The sequence below is a fragment of the Mandrillus leucophaeus genome, unplaced genomic scaffold (assembly GCF_000951045.1).
Source record: "Mandrillus leucophaeus isolate KB7577 unplaced genomic scaffold, Mleu.le_1.0 Scaffold1260, whole genome shotgun sequence".
Classification (NCBI taxonomy): domain Eukaryota; kingdom Metazoa; phylum Chordata; class Mammalia; order Primates; family Cercopithecidae; genus Mandrillus; species Mandrillus leucophaeus.
The window spans coordinates 274,460-295,308 of NW_012100988.1; the positions used below are offsets into that span (position 1 = coordinate 274,460).

The 20,849-nt window shown below is 39.2% G+C and overlaps 1 protein-coding gene across 1 annotated transcript in view; it reads right to left on the reverse strand.

Moving 5' to 3' along the window:
- LOC105533550 (serine protease 58-like) overlaps nt 1-2,941 on the reverse strand; it is a 6,647-nt gene extending 3,706 nt beyond the window's left edge. The window contains exons 1-3 of the mRNA XM_011972029.1: nt 2,447-2,941; nt 1,699-1,852; nt 158-408 (exon numbers count right to left, since the gene is read on the reverse strand). Of these exons, the coding sequence (XP_011827419.1) occupies nt 158-408; nt 1,699-1,852; nt 2,447-2,486 (445 nt within the window). The 5' untranslated portion in view covers nt 2,487-2,941. The remainder of the gene's footprint in view (nt 1-157; nt 409-1,698; nt 1,853-2,446) is intronic.
- Nucleotides 2,942-20,849: the final 17,908 nt, after the last annotated feature.

The window sequence follows — 20,849 nt, forward strand, 5'->3', positions numbered from 1 at the left end:
CTTTGACCTCCAGTGATGGTGGTTTGGGGCCCTGGCAGGAATCCCTCTATGGTGGATAACTTTGTCTCATAGCAGCGATTTCCATTAGGGACATCCCACTACATTTTCTCCCAGCTCCAACCTCCTCAGCATAAAGAACACAGCATCCAACACTTACGGTTTTTATATTCATTCCAGGTCCAGGTTGGAATAAAGCAGGACTCATTAAATGGAATGGGTTCCAAGGCTATGGCTATAGTCCCCACATGGGGGTTGAGTGAAGCCGGCGTTGACAGTTTGATCATCATTAGGTCATTGTTCAAGGATTTTGCATCAAAGTCAGGGTAGGTCACAATCGATGAATAGTTTCGTATCTGTTGTTTCTTATTTGTGATGCTAGGTTGAGAAACTCCCAGTCGGATTTCAACACTTTGGAAGAAAGAGGGCAGAGAGATGAGAAGAAAGAGAGTCATAGGATGACAGATTACAAGAAATGCTACAGGCCACCCTCTTTAATTGTTTTAACTTTATTTCTTAACCTGAGAACAGACATGGCCTTCCTTTGTCTATAAAATAATAGCAATAATTTACAGAATTGTTCTATTAGAGACATAAATTTGTAAAATGTCTGACATGGGGTCTGGCACCTAAAACACAGTCAGTGGAGCCTTGTTATTAAGATTTCTATCATCTGAATTAGCAGCTAATAAAGAGGCACCACACATCCTGTTCATGGGTTAAGTATGGATGTAAGAAAGAACATCTGCGTTTTCAATTCTTATTCTGGAAGGATGTGAACTGTGTATTTCCTTTGTATTTCCCGTATATCACAGAGCAGAGGTTAGTCTGTGTTAAACTAAACTGCCTTGAGCAGCCAGATGGCTGAGATTTCTGAATTTGAAAAGATCCTTCTATACTCATGAAACTGAGTAGGTCTTGATCACACAACACATTCTCACATACAGCAGAAACACTGAGATTTGCAAGGAATTGCTTTATTTTGAACTGTGCTCCCGTGCCCTCTACTGTCACTGCGTGATACGGCTTTTGCCTAAATCTTTGACCTCACCCTATGGGCATCCCCCCTACTCATTACCCTTAGTTCCTGCTGATTTCTCTGCTTGCCAAATACCTTAATGTCTTTGCTACTTCAGGGAGTATATGAATATTGTTTCCTTGGTCTGAAATATCCCCCAGGATTTATTCATTTGGCTGGCTCCTCTTCCTATGGATCTCACCTCTTCAGAGATGATGGACATGACCACATTAACTAAAGCAGATCTCTTGTTTCATGCCCATATATTACAGCTTGCCATTTAAAAAAACAAAAAAAAACAAAAAAAAACTTTGTTTTTGGCAGTTTATTTGTGTTGGCTACACTACCTCTACCAAAATGTAAGCTCCATGAGGGAACACTTATTTTCATCTTGTTCCTTCACGGTTTTATCAGTGATTAAACAGCCCTTGCTATATAATAAATGTTTAACAAGTATTGTTGATGAATGAATATTATTTACTACCCATGAGAGGGAATCCTCTGACATCTTCCTACTGATCTCCTCCTAAACTGCCCAAATTTGTATTCTATTTCCCATTGGGAACAAGAGTCTCTCTTTTTCCGTGTCTTCTGATTTTACTAAAAATTTTCTGGGATGCTTCACCAGATCTACATTTGTTTGAACAGATTCCTCCTGGCTCACAAGAGAAAGGGATACTTACGGTAAGGGGCAGTGGGCAGCTGTCAATACCCAGTCAGGATGAATGAGAGACCCCACACAGGGTTCTGGGAAGGACTGAAGATAGACCATGTAAGGAATAGTAAAATTGTATGATGATTCCTGATTATCTTTAGAGTCTTTAGTCAGAACAGCTCCTGGAGAATCAAGGGGCCATAGGTCGAAAGAGACAAAGAAGTTAAAAGGCCACAACTGGCTAGGGTAGTTTTTCCTAACCTAAGGTTTTCAAACGTAATGTAAAGGTCTTCAATTTATCTTTTATATTTTAATCAAAGAAAATTATGCATGTCCCCCAAGTTATACACAATAAGAAAACTGACATATAGCTTTGCTGAGATGAAATTACATAAAAATTCTGTGAAACTAAATTACATGCTGATCAGAAACTCTTACTGGCAGGGCTTGTGTGTTACAAAGGTGAAAAAATGATGACTTGAAATTTTTTTTTTAAAATTCACTTTTGCCATAAATTGGGATAAAAAATTACTGCCTGACTTTGGTGATGAAATAAATAGAAAAGCTTAGGGCTTCCAGAGCCCCTGACCCAGCTCACCCCCCTTTTCCAGGCCCATGTCCTCTAATATGGTTCCTTTTGTTTTCTTCAACAGTTGTTTTATTTAAGTGTCCTCCAGTTCCTAGCTCTTTAGTTGTGCCCAGCTAATCCTCTTTCCCATCTTTCATAGACTACCCTGGGTGTCACACTAGGCAGAAACAAAGCCCCAAACTCTCACCAGCTGCACTCAAGAGAGCGACGATGAGAAAACCCTTCATGGCAGACTGATCTCGCCAGGAGCAGACAAGTTGATTAAGCTGTAAACTGCCCCAATCTTTAGTCCAAGTGTTCTTGTCAGGAACAGCTGTGGAGAAACACTAATTATGGGCAGAAGAGAGATGAGAAGAGAGCAGTCTTCAAACGAGTCCTTATCAAGACCCAAATATATACGGCATTGCTGGGAGCCGTGTCTGATGTGGGTGAAAGATAGTGGCACAGACCAAACCAAGGTCCTGGTGCCCCCTTTCCTATCCTACAAATCTTGCCCAGAGTCATTATGTACCTGCTGATTTTCCCTCCCGTCTCTGTGACACAACCTTTCTTTGTTGTCCCCTCCTCCCTCTGTGACTTAAACCTCTCTCCTTGCCCCACCACTCCCCCACGCTGCCATCTCACCTCTTCCAGAGACTTCCAGAAGATTGGGGTATGAAATGCACTGAATAAATCATTGCTTTTTTCATCCCTTCTAATTTTAGTGATGAGGAAGCTGTGGTTCTCTTGGAAGTTAGTGGCAAAGACAGGACTCAGAACTCAGTCTCCATATTCTCTGTGTCAAGGCTGAACCCTATCTTAGCCTGTGTTCCCAGAAAAAAGCAATGGTTAAGAAATCCCCCCACCGTTTTGTGTTCTTGGAAATGAATTACCACAAAGAACTACCTTTCCCATATGTCTTAGATAAGACTCTCTCCCCCTTCTATCTCCCAACTTCCAGAAAATTTCCCATGATTCTCTTGCTTACCCGTGGCACATTAAACACAGACCTTTCCTCTTTTGCCCATACTTGCTGACATGGCCAGACACAGACCATCCAACTCCCCATTTTTTGTTTCAAAAATGTTTAGCTGAGATTAGAATGGTTTGTCTCCTCAAAAGTAGCTACATTCAAAAATAAACATATCCTATTCAGCCAACTGACTGAGACTTCCCCCTGATTGTAAAACAACCCCAACTATAAATCTCCCCACCTCAAACTTATATTTCTCTCCCTATAAAAGGTCCAGGGCAAAACCACCCTGCCAAGACACTTCATAATCTTCAGATCTGGGATGCTCTCCTATTGGGTGGTCTGAATACAACCAGACTCCTTACTAGTTCACTTTTTGTCTTCTATGCTGATTATTCTCTCAAAATGAATCCCCTTTTTTCTTTTTATTAGCTACCCTTATATGATAACTTCCAGGCTGTCCCACAGAGGCAAGTAATAAGAGTAGGTTCAATCCCACATTTTATATAGAGTAGACTGGACAAATGCAAACTGATCAGGATCAAACTGACTTTTATCAGAGTAATTAAAGAGCTGATCAGTTATAAAAGTCCATAAACATAACATTCCTATGTCTGTAAAAATTGTAGGCAGACTTAGTTCTCCTAAAATTTAATTATTAACTTAAAACATGTCATCAGTATGTTCCCATGTACTCTAAACTTTTGGAGACAACATTTCTTTAGTACCCAAAGGTTTTAAAATAATAATAATTATAATAATAAAGTCAGTATTTGTTTTGTACCATGTGAAAAATACTGTGTTATATGCCCAGCATGTGTGACCTAATTTATCCTTTATCACAGGCCTATACATTAAATATCATTATTACTCACTTTCAAGCTGAAGTTCTATATGGTTAAAAACCTTGCTGACTGCCAAGACCAGCTCAACTGGGGAGACCCTAACCCAGCAGCACTAGAGGAATTAAAGACACACACAAACACAGAAATATAGAGGTGTGAAGTGGGAAATCAGGGGTCTCACAGCCTTCAGAGCTGAGCGCCCCAAACAGAGATTTACCCACATGTTTATTAACAGCAAACCAGTCATTAGAATTGTTTCTATAGATATTAAATTAACTAAAAGTATCCCTTATGGGAAACAAAGGGATGGGCCAAATTAAAGGAATAGGTTGGGCTAGTTAACTGCAGCAGGAGCATGTCCTTAAGGTATAGATTGCTCATGCTATTGTTTGTGGCTTAAGAATGCCTTTAAGTGGTTTTCTGCCCTGGGCGGGCCAGGAGTTCCTTGCCCTCATTCCCGTAAACCCACAACCTTCCAGTGCCATTAGGGCCATTATGAACATGTCACAGTGCTGCAGAGATTTTGTTTATGGCCAGTCTTGGGGACAGTTTATGGCCAGATTTTGGGGGGCTTGCTTCCAACATTCCCCCCTTCTCTGATTTGCAAAGAGATAAAAGCAAGGGCAACTTTGTCATGATGAACTACTTCTCTCAGGGGTCAGGATCTGCATCTGCAGTCTGTACAAAGACAAACAACATAGATTAAAAGCACAGTCATCATTGAAATCACAGAGCTTCCAAGTGTTTTTATCCATTTTAGTGGGTTACTAGCTGCTACTTTGTCTGCAGCTCCTTTAAGCACTCCAGTCCCTGGCATTAAGGTCAGGTGTGCCTGGGATTCTTTAAATATTTGTTCTTTTAATTTTGCTGTATCCAAAAACAAGTTTGTAGAGTGTCCTTCTAGATGCTCTTTTAGTTTTTCTCAAATTTTGATCTTATTAAGAGGATTTAATAGTTTCCACAAATCTTTATTTTTGGCTCCTAGAGCGGGCCATATCATTTGAGGTTGAGGTGCCACTATACCGCCATGGTTCCAGATAATAGGAATTTTGCCATACTGCTTATCATTTCTACCATCTGACGGTTTTGTTCAGATCATCTGAACATAGTGTAACCGTGGCATGCAGACTGAGAGGTGCAATTCAAGCTAAACATCCCCTTAGGGGACCAATTAATGATTCCATAGGAATCATTGTGCAGCACCTCTGCCTGTTCTGCAAAGCAATCTTCCTAAACAAGTACGTTCATTTTTTCTAACTGGATCCAATCCTGCTTACAAATAGGTTTTTAAGGGCTGTATGCCTCAATTATAGGAGCAGATTTATTATAGCAAATACTGAGATCAGAAAGCATGTGTAACAGTATTATAGAGTGATTGCATCCAGGCATTATTACTAGTCCTTATTGAAGGAATACTCACGGCAGTGGTGATAACCACTATCATAGCTACCATTAAATTATTCATTGTGACTGTCCTGCTTTCCTCAGGTTTTCTTCCGCCATCTGTGACAGCTTCTTGATCTGTCTCTAGGTGGGTGGCTGTGTTGGATGGGTGTTGCTCGTGACACTTGGGGTCCTCCTCAGCATCAGTCTCGACATGGCTGCAAGTGGGGAGTCCTCGGGATTCTCCCAGAGTCTATTCCTTGGCATCTGGCTTATGATAAGGTTTCAGGTGTCTTGATGGTATCCAAATTGGCTATTGATTTTGACCTGGAGAAATACAAGCATAATCTCTACCCCAAGTTATTATTTAATAGCTTTAGCTTCTTTTCAGGTAATGCCGTGTCTGTGTTTGAGACCAGAGACATTAACGTGGGTCAAATTGTGAAAGTGGCTAGCATTAGATATTGCAGTAGCAACCAGGCGATCAGCCATCTGATTCCCTTCAGTCAAAGGTCCTGGAAGAGGTGTATGAGCTCTAATGTGAGTGATATAAAAAGGGTGCATTCTATTCCTAACTGCTGTTTGCAATTGGGTAAATAAAGTCATAAGTTGTTCATCTGTATGAAATCATAACTGAGCATTTTCAATTAACTGTGTGGAATGAACCACGTATGAAGAATCAGAAATCACATTAATAGGCATATCAAAAGCAATCAATACCTCAATTATAGCTACAAGCTCTGCTTTTTGACCTGAAGTATGGGACATCTGGAAAACTTTACTTTTCAATTGAGAATAAGAAGCTTTACCATTACTAGACCCATCTGTAAAAACATTCTCAGCACCTTCAGTTGGTTTAAATTTAGTTATTTTAGGGAGAATCCAATTAGTTAATTTCAAAAACTGAAACAGCTTCATTTTAGGAAAATGATTATCGAGAATACCCACAAAGTCAGCTAAATGGGTTTGCCAAGTAAGACTATTTATAAACACTTGCTGTATTTGTGCCTTCGTGAGAGGGACAATAATATTTCCAGGATCATATCCATGTAATCCATCATATCTGAGTTCCCCCAATCCCTATCATAGTAGCAATTTGATCTAAATAAGGAGTTAGAGTCTATGAGTTAGTACGTGGAAGAAAAAACCACTCTACTAAGTCGTGTTCTTAGACAATAACACCAGTAGGTGAATGCTGTGTCGAAAAAATTAGCAAATCTAGAGTCTTCTCTGGATCTATTCTATTTATCTGAGCTTTATGGACTTGCTTCTCAATCAGTTGTAACTCTGCCTCTGCCTCCTTTGTTAATTGCAGAGGGCTAGTGAGACTAGCATTGCCTCCAAGGATAGAAAACAGATTACTCATGGCATAGGTAGAAATGCCTAGAGCAGGTCTATCCAATTAATATCCCCTAGTAATTTTTGAAAGTCATTTAATGTTTGTAGTTGATCCCTATGTATGGTTACTTTCTGTGGCACGATGGTAGTGTCATTTACTAAGGTCCCCAATTGGGAATAAGGAGTAGCAGTCTGAATTTTGTCAGGAGCTATAATTAAACCAGTGCAAGAAATCAAATTTTGCAAGGGATCAAAACATTGGAGTAGTATTTTTTGAGTGGGGGCAGCACAAAGTATATCATCCATATATTGAATAATGTAACACTGTGAAAATTTTTTACCAGTAGGTTCAATTGCTTGCCCCACATATGTCTGGCAGATTGTTGGGCTGTTTGACATGCCCTGTGGCAACACTTTCCAAGGATAACACTTTGCAGGCTGTAGGTTGTTTACTGTAGGAATTGTAAATGCAAACCGTTCACAGTCTTGCTCAGCTAAAGGGATAGTAAAGAAACAGTCTTTTAAATCTATAACTATTAAAGGCCAGTTTTTTTGGAATTATAGCCGGGGAAGGCAATACTGGCTGTAATGCTCCCATAGGTTGTATAACTGAATTGATGGCTCTTAAGTCAGTTAACATTCTCCATTTGCCTGATTTTTCCTTAATTACAAAATCTGGAGAATTCCAAGGGGAAATGTTGGAGCTATGTGCCCATTTATAATTGTTTAGTAACTGATTTCTCTAAAGCCTCCAGTTTCTCTTTACTTACTGGCTATTGCTCTATCTAAATTGGCTTATTTGTTAACCATTTTAAAGGTATAGGTTCTGGAGGCTTAACAATGGCTGCCTTCAAAAATTATTTCCTAATCTTTGGTGGGAACTTTGTTTTTCCACTTAAAGCAGTTCTTTCAAACCTTGCAAACTTTTTTCTAGTCCCGTACCAAGGACATACCCCATTTCATGCATCATATGTTGACTTTGAGGGCTATATAATTGTTCTGGAATTAGAACTTGTGCTTCCCATTGTTGTAATAAATCTCTTCCCCATAAATTTATAAGGTACAGAAGTTATAATTGGTTGAATAGTCAGTCCCAGGTTGTCCATCGGGCCCTTCACAATGCAAAATGTAACCACTTTGATATACTTCAGCGGCTTTACCAACTCCAACTCTGTTAATCTGTGCAGGTTGAATTGGCCACGTGGACAGCCAGTGCTGTAGAGAAATGATTGAAATGTCCACTCCTGTATCTACCAAATCTTTAAATTTCTTTCTGTGAATAGTTATTTCACAGGTAGGACGTTTATCACTAATTTGATTTACCCAATAAGCTGCTTTGCCTTGTTTATCTGTGCTTCCAAATCCTCCTGTTAGTTTAATTTCACCTTTTCCCATTCCCATAAACGGCACAATCAGGAGCTGCGCTATGAACTCTCCTGGCTCTGCTTTCCAGGCAACAGAAGTAGATAAAACAATTTGAATTTCCCCATGGTAATCTGAATCAATGACTCCTGTATGTATTTGTACGCCTTTTAAATTTACACTAGACCTTCCAAAAAGTAATCTTATCGTACCTGCTGGCAAGGGTCCACAGACTCCTGTTGGGACCTTTTGCTGGGGTTCTCCAGGCAGAAGGCTCACAGCTTTTGTGCAGCATAAATCTACTGTGGCACTACTGGCTGTGGTGGGGGACAGACATTGTACAGGGGTGAGGGAATGACTTGAGCTGGAAATGCCCTGGTTTAGAACGGGGCCCAGAATGGGCCCCTCATGGCATTTCCCGAAATTGGGTTCCCGTCTTTATCAAACTTAGAGTGACACTGACTAGCCCAGTGTTTTCCTTTTTTACATTTCGTACATATTTCAGGATCAGCAGTTTTCTTTTTTCCCCTATCTGGCGGCCTGACTCACTGATTTTTTCTACATTCTTTTTTAGTATGACCACACATCCCACAGTTAAAACAAGCTCCAAGAAATGGAGTATTTTCTTTATCCACTCTCAGTCCTGCCATTGCCTATGCCAACAAGGTATCTTTATGCAGATTACCTCTGATACCATCACAGGCCTTGATATAATCAACTAAATGTGCTTTCCCAAATTCAAAAGGAAAAGGCTCAAATGTAGCTATATTTCCCTGTTGATCTGGGGGGTGTACTCTAACAGGGAACTGACAAGCCTCTAAATCACCATCTCATCTAGCTTGCTGAATTCCTGCCTGAATAGAACTAAGAGCGGTCACTCGAGGTGCTGCTCGAACAGTCACTGGGGCAACTACTTTACTCCCAGTGTCCTCTGGAAAATAAAGATCTGGAGGGTCTTTTTCTTTAAAATAATAATGAGGGGGTGCAGAAGTAGGTAGGGATGAACCTCTCCTTCCTTTGCTGTTTTAGCTTTAGCTGGTAAACAAACATGCTCTGTAACCTCTTCTGTTACTTCACTATACCCTCCTTCCTCCTCATCATCAGTGTGAAAAAATTCCAAGGTGAAATGAACCAGACCCCATACCTGTCCCACTGTTACCCTGATGCTTCCGAGCTCCCCTTGTTACTCACCATGGGGATTGCTTTAAGAGTACTCGGGTGTCCTCCAGCTAGTTTTCCATTCCAGCTGTTGTTCCAGTGACTCTTCGACCTGGATTCGAGCCTCCATGAATGGATGCCACTTGCCGAGACCAGCTCAGTCGGGGAGACCCTAACCCAGCGGCGCTAGAGGAATTAAAGACACACACAAACACAGAAATATAGAGGTGTGAAGTGGGAAATCAGGGGTCTCACAGCCTTCAGAGCTGAGCGCCCCAAACAGAGATTTACCCACATGTTTATTAACAGCAAACCAGTCATTAGAATTGTTTTTATAGATATTAAATTAACTAAAAGTATCCCTTATGGGAAACAAAGTGATGGGCCAAATTAAAGGAATAGGTTGGGCTAGTTAACTGCAGCAGGAGCATGTCCTTAAGGTATAGATTGCTTGTGCTATTGTTTGTGGTTTAAGAATACCTTTAAGTGGTTTTCTGCCCTGGGCGGGCCAGGAGTTCCTTGCCCTCATTCCCGTAAACCCACAACCTTCCAGTGCGGGCATTAGGGTCATTATGAACATGTCACAGTGCTGCAGAGATTTTGTTCATGGCCAGTCTTGGGGCCAGATTTTGGGGGCCTGCTCCCAACAACTTACAACCATACTGTTGAAGCCCATGACCACCAACATTTTAGGAAATCCAGCATCCCTCTACTTGTTCCAATGATTTATCTGGTAGGACTGGGCCTTATTTCTGCTAAGTTCTTTTCTTATCTCCAGCCTTCTTTGTCCCAGCACATGAAAACAGCTCTCTTCATTTTATTTCTTAATTTACCACTAACCCAATGCTAGGATGGATTTCAGACTTTAACTGAAGCTTTGGAGATATTATGGGAAATTTTTGCACCAGCTTGAAAACATCTTTAAATAGTATATCAGAAATCACTTTGTGAATGTTTATGAATCACCTACAGTCCACGGAGTCTATTACCTGTAGTCTGGTTTCTGCCACATTGCTGGAACCTACCCTGAATTCCTTTTCTTTTTTGTTGTTTTCTTCATGTCTTTAGTCAGCTCACATTTCTGCTGCCCAGAAGCCCCAAGTAGAGAGAGACAAACATCTACCCTTTTAAACTATCAGAGGAGAACTGAACATTTTTGTTACTATCTTATATTGAGAAATCCATATTTTCTCTCTCTGGTCTCAGTCTCTGCCTCCCTCCCACAAAGCCTCACCAATGAGAATATGAAGGCAACTCTTGTTAGTTTCCTTTCTTCTAAATTGTCTTTTTCTTTTCTTTTCTCTTATGGAAAAAATAGGCTAAATACAACTATTCGCTTTGTAAAGAAGTGGGAGGATACAATTTATTTAATGGATATAAGAGATTATAGTCACTATCTTCTTTATAATTTCTCATATAATATTCTCATAAAAGATAAAGGTCACTCAGTGGTGTCCTTGGCAAGTATAATTCACTGCAGAGGCAGTGGCCTAGAGCTGTCAGTTTCCCCTGGAGGTTCTGTCCAGGGAGTTGCTGAGTTGGTACTGGCTTGATAGCTCTGGTGAGGAGTGGCTTGAGCCCCAGGCCTGGAGGACCTGCCTAGTGAGGAGATATGGGAATAGGCACCTATGTACCAGTCTGGCCACTTTTCTGTAGGGTTGCTGCAATATGCTTGGGGCCTGCTCCAGTCTCTAGTCACCTTGGATTTTCTAGGACCTGGAGTTGTCACCAACGAAGACTGCAAAACAGCAAAGGTGGTAACCTGTCCCTGCCTCTGGGAGCTTTGTCCCAGGGAGGTACAGACATATTGGCAGCCCAAAAGCACCTGTAGGATGTGGCTGGAAAAACCCTAGAAACCAGAAGAGATTGTGGGTCTATATTCAACATTATCAAAGAAAAAAGTCTTCAACCAAGCATTTCCTATCCAGCCAAACTAAGCTTCCTACATGAAGGAGAAATAAGATCTTTTTCAGATAAGCAAATGTTGAGAGACTTTATTATCACCAGACCTGGCTTACAAGGGATCTTGAAAGGAGCACTAAATACAGAAAGGAATGACTGCTATCAGCTAATACAAAAACACACTTAAACACACAGACCAGCATCACTGTTAAGCAACCACACAAACAAGCCAACATAATAAACAGCTAACAGCACAATGGCGGGATCAAATTCACACGTCAAAACTAACCTTTAATGTAAACAGGCTAAATACTCTACTTAAAAGGCACAGAGTAACAAGCTGGATAAAAACACATGACCCAATGGCATGTTGTCTTCAAGAGATTCATCTCACATGTAATGACACTAATAGCCTCTAAATAAAGGGATGGAGAAAAAGCTACCAAACAATTAGAAAACAGAAAAATGCAGGGGTTGCAGTTCCAATTTCAGACAAAACAAAGATCAGCAAAAGACAAGGCAGGGCATTACATAATGGTAAAGGGTTCAGTTCAACAAGAAGACCTAACTATCCTAAATATATATTCATCCAACACAGGAGCATCCAGATCCATAAAGCAAGTTCTTAGAGACCTACAAAGAGACATAGATCCCTACACTATGATAGTGGGATACTTCAACATTCCACTGACAGTATTAGATCATCGAGGCAGAAAAATAACAAAGATATTTAGGACCTAAACTCAGCACTGGACCAAATGGATCTGATAAACCTTCACAGAAGTCTCCACCCCACAACAAGAGAATATGCATTTTTCTCATTATCACATGGCACATGATCTAAAGTTGACCATGTAATTAGACATGAAATAATCCTCAACAAAAGAACCAATATATACCAATCACACTCTTGGATCACAGTGAAATAAAAATAGAAGTCAACACAATGAAAATTTCTCAAAAAAGCACAATTACATGGAAATTAACATGCTGCTGAATGAGTTTTGGGTAAACAATGAAATTAAGGTGGAAATCAAGAAGTTCTCTGAAAATAATGAGAACAAAGATACAACAAACCAGAATCTCTGGGACACAGCTAAGGCAGTGTTAAGAGGAAAATTCATAGCACTAAATGTCCACATCAAAAAGTTAGAAAGATCTCAAATTAACAACCTAACTTCACAACTGAAAGAATTAGAGAGGCAAGAACAAATCAACCCCAAAAGAGGATAAGGAATAACACAAATAAGAGCTGAAATGAAGGAAATAAAGACACAAATAAACCATTCAAAAGACCAAAGAATCCAGGAGTTGGTCTTTTGAAAAAATAAAATAAAATAGGCCACTAGTTAGCTAATTAAGAAGGAAAAAGAGAAGATCCAAACAGACACAATTAGAAATGATGAAGGGAATGTTACTACTGACCCCACAGAAATGAAAACAACCATCGGAAACCACTATGTACATTTCTACATACACAAACTAGCAAACCTAGAGAAGATGAACACATTTTTGGATGAACACATTTTTGGATGAACACTCTCCCTAGACTGAGCCAGAAAGAAACTGAAACCCTGAACAGACCAATAATGAGCTCTAAAATTTAATTAGCAATAAATAGCCTACCAACCAATAAAAGCACAGGACCTGATGGATTCACAGCCGAATTCCACTATATGTACAAAGAAAAACTGATACCATTCCTACAGAAACAATTCCAAAAAATTGAGAAGGAAGGACTTCTCCCCAACTCATTCTATGAGGCCAGCATCATCTTGATACCACAACCTGGCAGAGAGACAAGAAAAAAAAACTTCAGGCCAATATCTTTGATGAACATAGGTGTAAAAGCCCTCAACAAAATACTTACAAACTGAATCCAGAAGCACATCATAAAGCTAATCCCACCATGATCAAATAGGCTTCATCCTTGGGATGCAAGTTTGGTTCAACATACAAAAATCAATAAATGTGACTCATCACATAAACAGAACTAATGATAAAAATCACGATTATCTCAATAAATGCAGAAAAGGCTTTTGATAAGATTCACCGTCACTTCATATTAAAAACTCTTAATACATTAGGTATTGAAGGAACATACCTCAAAATAATAAGAGCCATCTATGACAAAACCACAGCCAACATTATACTAAATGGGCAAAAGCTGGAAGCATTCCCCCTGAAAACTGGCACAAGACAAAGATGCCCCCTCTCACCACTTCTATTCAACATAGTATTAGAAGTCCTAGCCAGAGCAATCAAGCAAGAGAAAGAAATAAAACGCAACCAAATAGGAAAAGAGGAAGTCAAACTATCTCTGTTTGCAGATGACATGATTCTACATCAAGAAAACCCTATAGTGTTGGCCCCCAAGCTCCTTCAGTGATAGACAGCTTCATCAAAATTGCAGGATACAAAATCAATGTACAAAAATCACTAGCATTCCTATACACCACCAACAAACTGAGAGCCAATTAGGCAGTCCCATTCACAATTGCCATGCACAAACAAACAAACAAACACAAAAAACCCTCCAAAACCTAGGAATACAGCTAATCAGAGGGTGAAAGATCTCCACACTGTGAATTACAAAACACTGCTCAAAGAAATCAAACAAGACACAAAAAATGGAGAAACATCCCATGCTCACAGATAGAAAGGATCAGTATCATTAAAATGGCTATACTTCCCAGAACAATTTATAGATTCAATGCTACTCTTGTTAAACTATCAATGACATTCTTCACAGAATTAGAAAAAATATTTTAAAATTTATATGGAACCAAAAAAATAAGCCCAAATAGCCAAGGCAATGCTAAGCAAAAAGAACAAAGCTGACAGAAGCAAGTTACCTGACTTCAAACTATACTACAAGAGCTGCAGTGACTAAAACAGCATGATATGGTACAAAAACAGGCACATAGACCAATGGAACAGAATAGCCTAGAAATAAGGCTGCACATCTATGACATCTGATCTTTGACAAAGCTGGCAAAAACAAGCAATGGGACAGAGCCTCTCTATTCAATAAATGGTGCTGGTATACCAGGCTAGCCAATGGAGATTGAAACTGGACCTCTTCTTTACACCATGTACAAAAATCAACTCAATATGTATCGAAGACTAAAATGTAAAACCCAAAACTATAAAAACCCTGGAAGACAAGCTAGGCAATACCATCCTGTACCTAGGAATAGGCAAAGATTTCATGACTGTATTAGTCAGTTTGCATGCTGCTGATAAAGACTTGGCAATTTACAAAAGAAAGAGATTTAACTGGACTTACAGTTCCATGTGGCTGGGGAAGGCTTACAATCATGGCAGAAGGCAAGAAAGAGTAAGTCACGTCTTACATGATGGCAACAGGCAAAGAGACAGACTTTGTGCAGGGGAACTACTCTTTTTAAAGCCATCAGATCTTGTGAGACTTATTCACTATCACAGAAATAGCATGAGAAAGACTTGCTGCCATGATTCAGTTACCTCGCACCAGGTCCCTCCCACAACACATGGGAATTCAAGTTGAGATTTGGGTGGGGACATAGCCAAACCATATTAATGACAAAAACACCAAAAGCAACCACAACAAAAGAAAAAATTGACAAGTGGGATCTAATTAAACTTAAGAGTTTCTGCACAGCAAAAGAAACTATCAACAGAGTAAACAGACAACCTTCAGAATGGGAGAAAATTTTTACAAACTGACAAAGGTCTAATATCCAACATCTATAAGGAACTTAAGCAAACTTACAAAAGGAAAACAAACGACCCTATTAAAAAGTGGGCAAAGGACATGAACAAAAACTTCTCAAAAGAAGACATACATGTGGCCAACAAGCATATGAAAAAAGCTCAGTACCACCGATCATAAGGTAAATGCAAATCAAAACCACAAGGAGATGTCTCACACCACTCAGAATGGCTATTATTAAAAAGTCAAAAAGTAACAGAGACTGGCGAGGTTTCAGAGAAAAGGGAACACTTATACACTGTTGATGGGAGTGTAAATTAGTTCAACCATTGTTGAAAGCAGCACAACAATCCCTCAATGAGCTAAAAGCAGAACTACCATTTGACCCAGCAATCTCATTACTGGGTAAATACCCAGAGGAATATAAAGGGTTCTACCATAAAGAGACATGCACGTAAATATTCATTGCAGCACTGCTCACAATAGCAAAGACATGGAATAAACCTAAATGCCCATCAATGACACACTGGATAAAATAAATGTGGTACATATACCTCATGAAATACTAGAAAAGAATGAGATCATGTCTTTTGTAGGAACATGGATGGAGCTAAAGGCTATCATCAAATTAGCAAACTAACACAGGAAAGGAAAACCAAATACCACACGATCTCACATGTAAGTGAGAGCTGAATGGTAAGAACTTATGAACACAAGAAGGAGACAGCAGACACTGAGGTCTACTTGACAGGGGATGGTGGGAGAAGGGAGAGGAGCAGAAAAGATAACTACTGGGTACTGAGCTTAATACCTGGGTGATATAATAATATGTAAAACCTATGGCACACGTTTAACTATGTAACATGTACCCCAAAACCTAAAATACAACTTCTAAAAAAGCATAATTCAGTTTCCAAGAGATTTTTCCTGGATGTGAGATGATGTGGTGGCTTAGACAGTACTCCTTTATTGTTTGGCTCTCTTCTCTACAATATGTAAATTCTAATTTGGTTCCTCTTAAATGTGAACTGGCATAATTTTGGAGAACAGATTCTAAAAGTCAATAAATTTCCATCTGGCTCTCTTCTTCAAATATTCTTAGAGTGCATATGCTTTGCTGTAAGTAAGCCCAAGCCATCCCATCTGAAGGCACATAGAGAAGCTATGCACAGGTGCTCTGGCCAAAAAATCAAGCTGAAGGCCCAGCTGACAGCCAGTATCAGCCACCAGACCTATAAGTGAGGAAGTCTTTGAGATGGCTCCAAGCCCAGTCACCAGCTGCCTGCAAAGCATGAGAGATTCCCAGCAATGATGCCTAGAGGAGCCCAGTCACACCCTGAAGCCATGAGAAATAGTAATAGCAAGTGATTGACGTTGCCATACTCTGCTAAATTTGAGGTGGTTTTCTATGCAGTAATCAATAATCAGGACAGGAGACAAACCATTTCCAACTCGACTCCATTTTATAATGGTGGCAGGTGAAGCAAGTGTTCCAAGGGGGTGACTCTGCCTGAGTGGTTCCCAGTTCCACTGTTGTGTCCTCTCAATCCTGAAGGACTCAAAAACAATTTATCTGGGTTCGTTAGTTTGCTCTAATTTCATGTTTAACCCTCAACTCTGAGGAGTGGTGGCTTGATGGAGGGAAGGATCAAGATCATCTGGAGAAGGGTTTGGTGGGGCAGTTTAAAGTGAGCATGAGGTGTGATTCTTTCCACCTTTAGAAGTAAAATAGAAAAAGGATTAGACAATGCTCCTATGAGAGAAGATGTTGGAATCTACGGTAGAAAAGATAAGAGTATGAGTCATTCATAATATACTGCCTATAATTCTCATGGTAGCCTCTGAAGCTTGATATTAATGAGCTCTAATTATGACACATTTGGGCAAGTTTCTTATCTCTGTCTTTATCAGTTTCCTTTCCTATAAAATGAAGAGCCCATCACATCAATTGTTTTTAGGAAAATGAAAAGAGTTCATGTTTTTAAAGTGGCTTTGGACACTGCCTAACAAATAGTATATTTAAATGTTAGTTAAATAAAATAAAATAACTGTAACTTTAGGATTCCCATATTTTCCAGGCTTTCAGGAACAGTAATTTATCTTAATGTAAAAATATTGTTGTGAAGTTCTTAAATCTTTATGATATTTTCTTGTTTTTTTTTTTGTTGTGTTTTTTTGTTTTGTTTTGTTTTGTTTTTAACATGATTAAGAGCGTGGGCTTTGGAGTTGGCCTGATAGAGTTCAATTCCTATTGACTTATCAGCTGCCTTATTCTGAAAACATTTAACTATCTTAAGCCTCAGTATTCTAAGCTATAAAATGGAAAGAAGATTAGTACTTACCTCATAAGATAGTCATGAGGATTAAATATTATTTAAAAACACTTAAGCATAGTATATGACAAACAGAAGATAATAAATATGAGTTATCGTGACTATCATCTTTTTCACCTCTGCAAAACTCCTGAGTACTAGAAAGGAGAAAATCTTCTGGATGCTACTGGTTCACAGAATTGTGTGATTTGGCTCCAGCAATGTCCCAGAAATGGGTCCCTCCTGAAGTTAGGAATTCAGAATTACTGGGCTTCTTAGGCTTCAGCTCTTCCTAGCTCAATACCCCTCTTTCTACGAGAAAATGTATTACTCCCTACAATTCTACTCATGTTTCACTAGGGACATCTTGTGACAAGCATGAGGCTCAGAAAAGATGTGGGGGGATGAGAGGATGGAGGAGGTCAGTGCTGGGAAACCTCCTAGCCTGACTGGGTTGCACTCATTGCCAGCTGGCTTTCTTCCTGTAGATTAGGGTGGATTAAAGGATTTTTGTAAGGTGAGAAAGATTAATACTAAATTTTATAAGCCAAACATCCTGGAAATTTCATTAAAGACAAATGTTATCTTTGTTTTATAAAACCTAGCACTTGTTTATCAAGAAAAATGCAGAAAAGGAACACAAATATGAAACAACAATAAAAACCTGCAACTCCTCTTAGAGTTGTTCGCATTAACATGTCAGGCACTGCAAAATTATCTTTTTGCTTTGCCCCATTCTCTATATTTTTTCTCTCACCAAAAAAGTAAATGATTCTTTTTTCTCAAGTGATTCTCCTGCCTCAGCCTCCTGAATACCTGGACCTGCAAGCATGCACCACCACACCCCACTAATTATTATTATTATTATTATTATTATTATTATTATTGAGACAAAGCCTTGCTATGTTGCCCAGGCTGGTCTCAATCTCCTGGCCTCAAGAGATCCTCCTGGCTCAGCCTCGCAAAGTGCTGGGATTGCAGGCATGAGCCACTGCACCAGGCCAAAAGTTAATAGTTCTTTATACTAAAATTTCTCCTCTTTATATTGCTGATATGGTTTGTATTTCCTGAATGAATCTGGAGTAATACAACGTCTGAGGAAAAATCTTTGGTGGAACCCAGAGCTATGGGGAGATAAATTTTCTATGGTGTGAAGACATTTTATTTCTAACATTTGGTAACTGTTATGATTGACAAAGAAATATACCTTCCCCATCCTGCCTCATTCTTGTTACCTGGATGTGGATCATCTTTTGCCCCAAGCCAATGTTAAAGCTTGTCTAACTACAATTTTATTCCATTGTCCAAATCAGATTCAAAACTAAAATACAGTAGCAAAAATAAAAATTGTTCTGGATACTACACTAAACAATTTTTAGAACACTAAAATGGCTATACTTCCCAAAACAATTTATAGATTCAATGCCACTCCTATTAAACTATCAATGACATTCTTCACAGAATTAGAAAAAATATTTTAAAATTTATATGGAACCAAAAAAATAAGCCCAAATAGCCAAGGCAATGCTAAGCAGAAAGAATAAAGCTGAAGGAAGCAAGTTACCTGACTTCAAACTATACTACAAGAGCTACAGTGACTAAAACAGCATGGTATGATACAAAAACAGGCACATAGACCAATGGAACAGAATAGACAGCCAGAAATTATTAACTCCAAATTCTTGGAAAGGTCAGGATAAGCACCTCCTTAATCTGAGCTGTCTTTTCCTTTTCTCTCCTTCTTCATTAATTTTACCCAGAAGTTGAGAGCAAGTCCTGTGTCTTTATATTTTCTACTCTGATCACTTTTGCTAACTGTGATCTTCCTCCAAGTGAAATTTAATTATCCACAAACCTATGTATTTTACACAATTGTTTCAATATTTTAAGCTTCTTGAATACAGAGACCAGATTCAACATTCATTGTTGTCTTCCAGAGTATAAAGTACAAACTTAAGTTTATGTTAGACACCCACTGATTCACTCATTAAAAGAGACTCACCAGCAGCTCCCAGGAGAGCAAGGAAGATGAAGGTCTTCATGGTTGCTCACTTCACCTGGACTGGGAAATAGGATGACAGCTTTTCTTCCACAGCTATTTATCCTCTGGACTTGTCTTGACATTCATGGCCACATGTGCCAGAAAAGTGATTTCACTATAAACTCACAAATCTAAATCTAAATTCTGTCACATATGGAAGATAACTTAACATCAATTTTAAACATTAACATTTGCCTGCTTTTCTAGGGGGTCATGGGACTGAAAGTAATAAAACCACCTGGTGAAAACTGTGCCCCATAATAGGTAAGTAAGGTCACAGGACAGAGCTGCAGGTGTCCGGATTCCCAGATAAAAAATCTTAAGTAGTTGGGCGTCTCAACTATGAATGTCTATTCTAAGAACTACTGCACTTTTGAAGTTTCATAATGTGGACTCTTTTACAATTATGCATTTGTCTTATGACCGCTCTGGTCTTATATATCCATGTTAGCTTTTCTCTTTTTTAAATTTCAACTCTTATTACAAATTAAATGGTACACGTGCAGGTTTTTTACATAAGTAAATTACGTGACACTGAGGCTTGGAGTCCCAACAACCTCATCACCCAGGCAGTAAGCATAGTACCCAACAGGTGGTACTTCACCTTTTCATTATTAAAGGAACAGCTTGTTTCCCTAGGAAAAAGAAGATTGCTATTAATTGAACTTAGAGAAAAAAAGGAAAGTTTAAAAATGCTAATAACTGATAATTATCTTGAGCTTATAATTATCTTGAGCTTACTGTACTTATTCTAAGTACTTATTGAGTAAGTACACAAGTACAGTTTGCTGTGTATGTCAGGGATATTTTAGGTATTTGCCTATATTAATTTAGTAATCTTCACAACAACCATATAAGATACCTATTATAATTCCCACTTTACAGATGCGAAAACTAAGGCACACAAAACCATAGGGGATTTGACCAAAATCACAAAGCAAATACCTGGTAACATCAGCATTCCAACCCAGAAAAATCTTCCTTCGGAGTCTGTGATCCTGACCACTGTGAAATACTTATCTCAGTAAGTTCACCAAAATCTGGATGCCAGGATAATGCAAAATTATTGGACAATGATAACACAACTGAAATTTATAAAGTATTTACTGTGTGTCCAGCACTGTGGAAGTGGATTATGTGCATCAACTCATTCAATCTTCGCAAGCAGCACTGTAAATGTTAAACTACAAATTTCACCATTTAAGAGATGTGGAGAAAGAGGCTAAAAGAAGTCAAGTGAGTATATCAAAGTTTCATAGCTGTTAAGTGGCCAATCTATGGTTAAAACTTAAACAGCCTCACTTCAGGTTTCATGCTCTCAACAGTGATGCCATGAATATAATAAGCAGGTTTCATGCTCTCAACACTGATGCCATGAATATAATAAGAGAGAACAGGGTCAGGCGCAGTGGCTCACGCCTATAATCCCAGCACTTTGGGAGGTCGAGGTGGGCAGATCACGAGGTCAGGAGATCGAGACCATCCTGGCCAACATGGTGAAACCCCGTCTCTACTAAAACACACAAAAAATTAGCCAGACATGGTGGCGGACACCTGTAGTCCCAGCTACTCAGGAGGCTGAGGCAGGGGAATCGCTTGAACC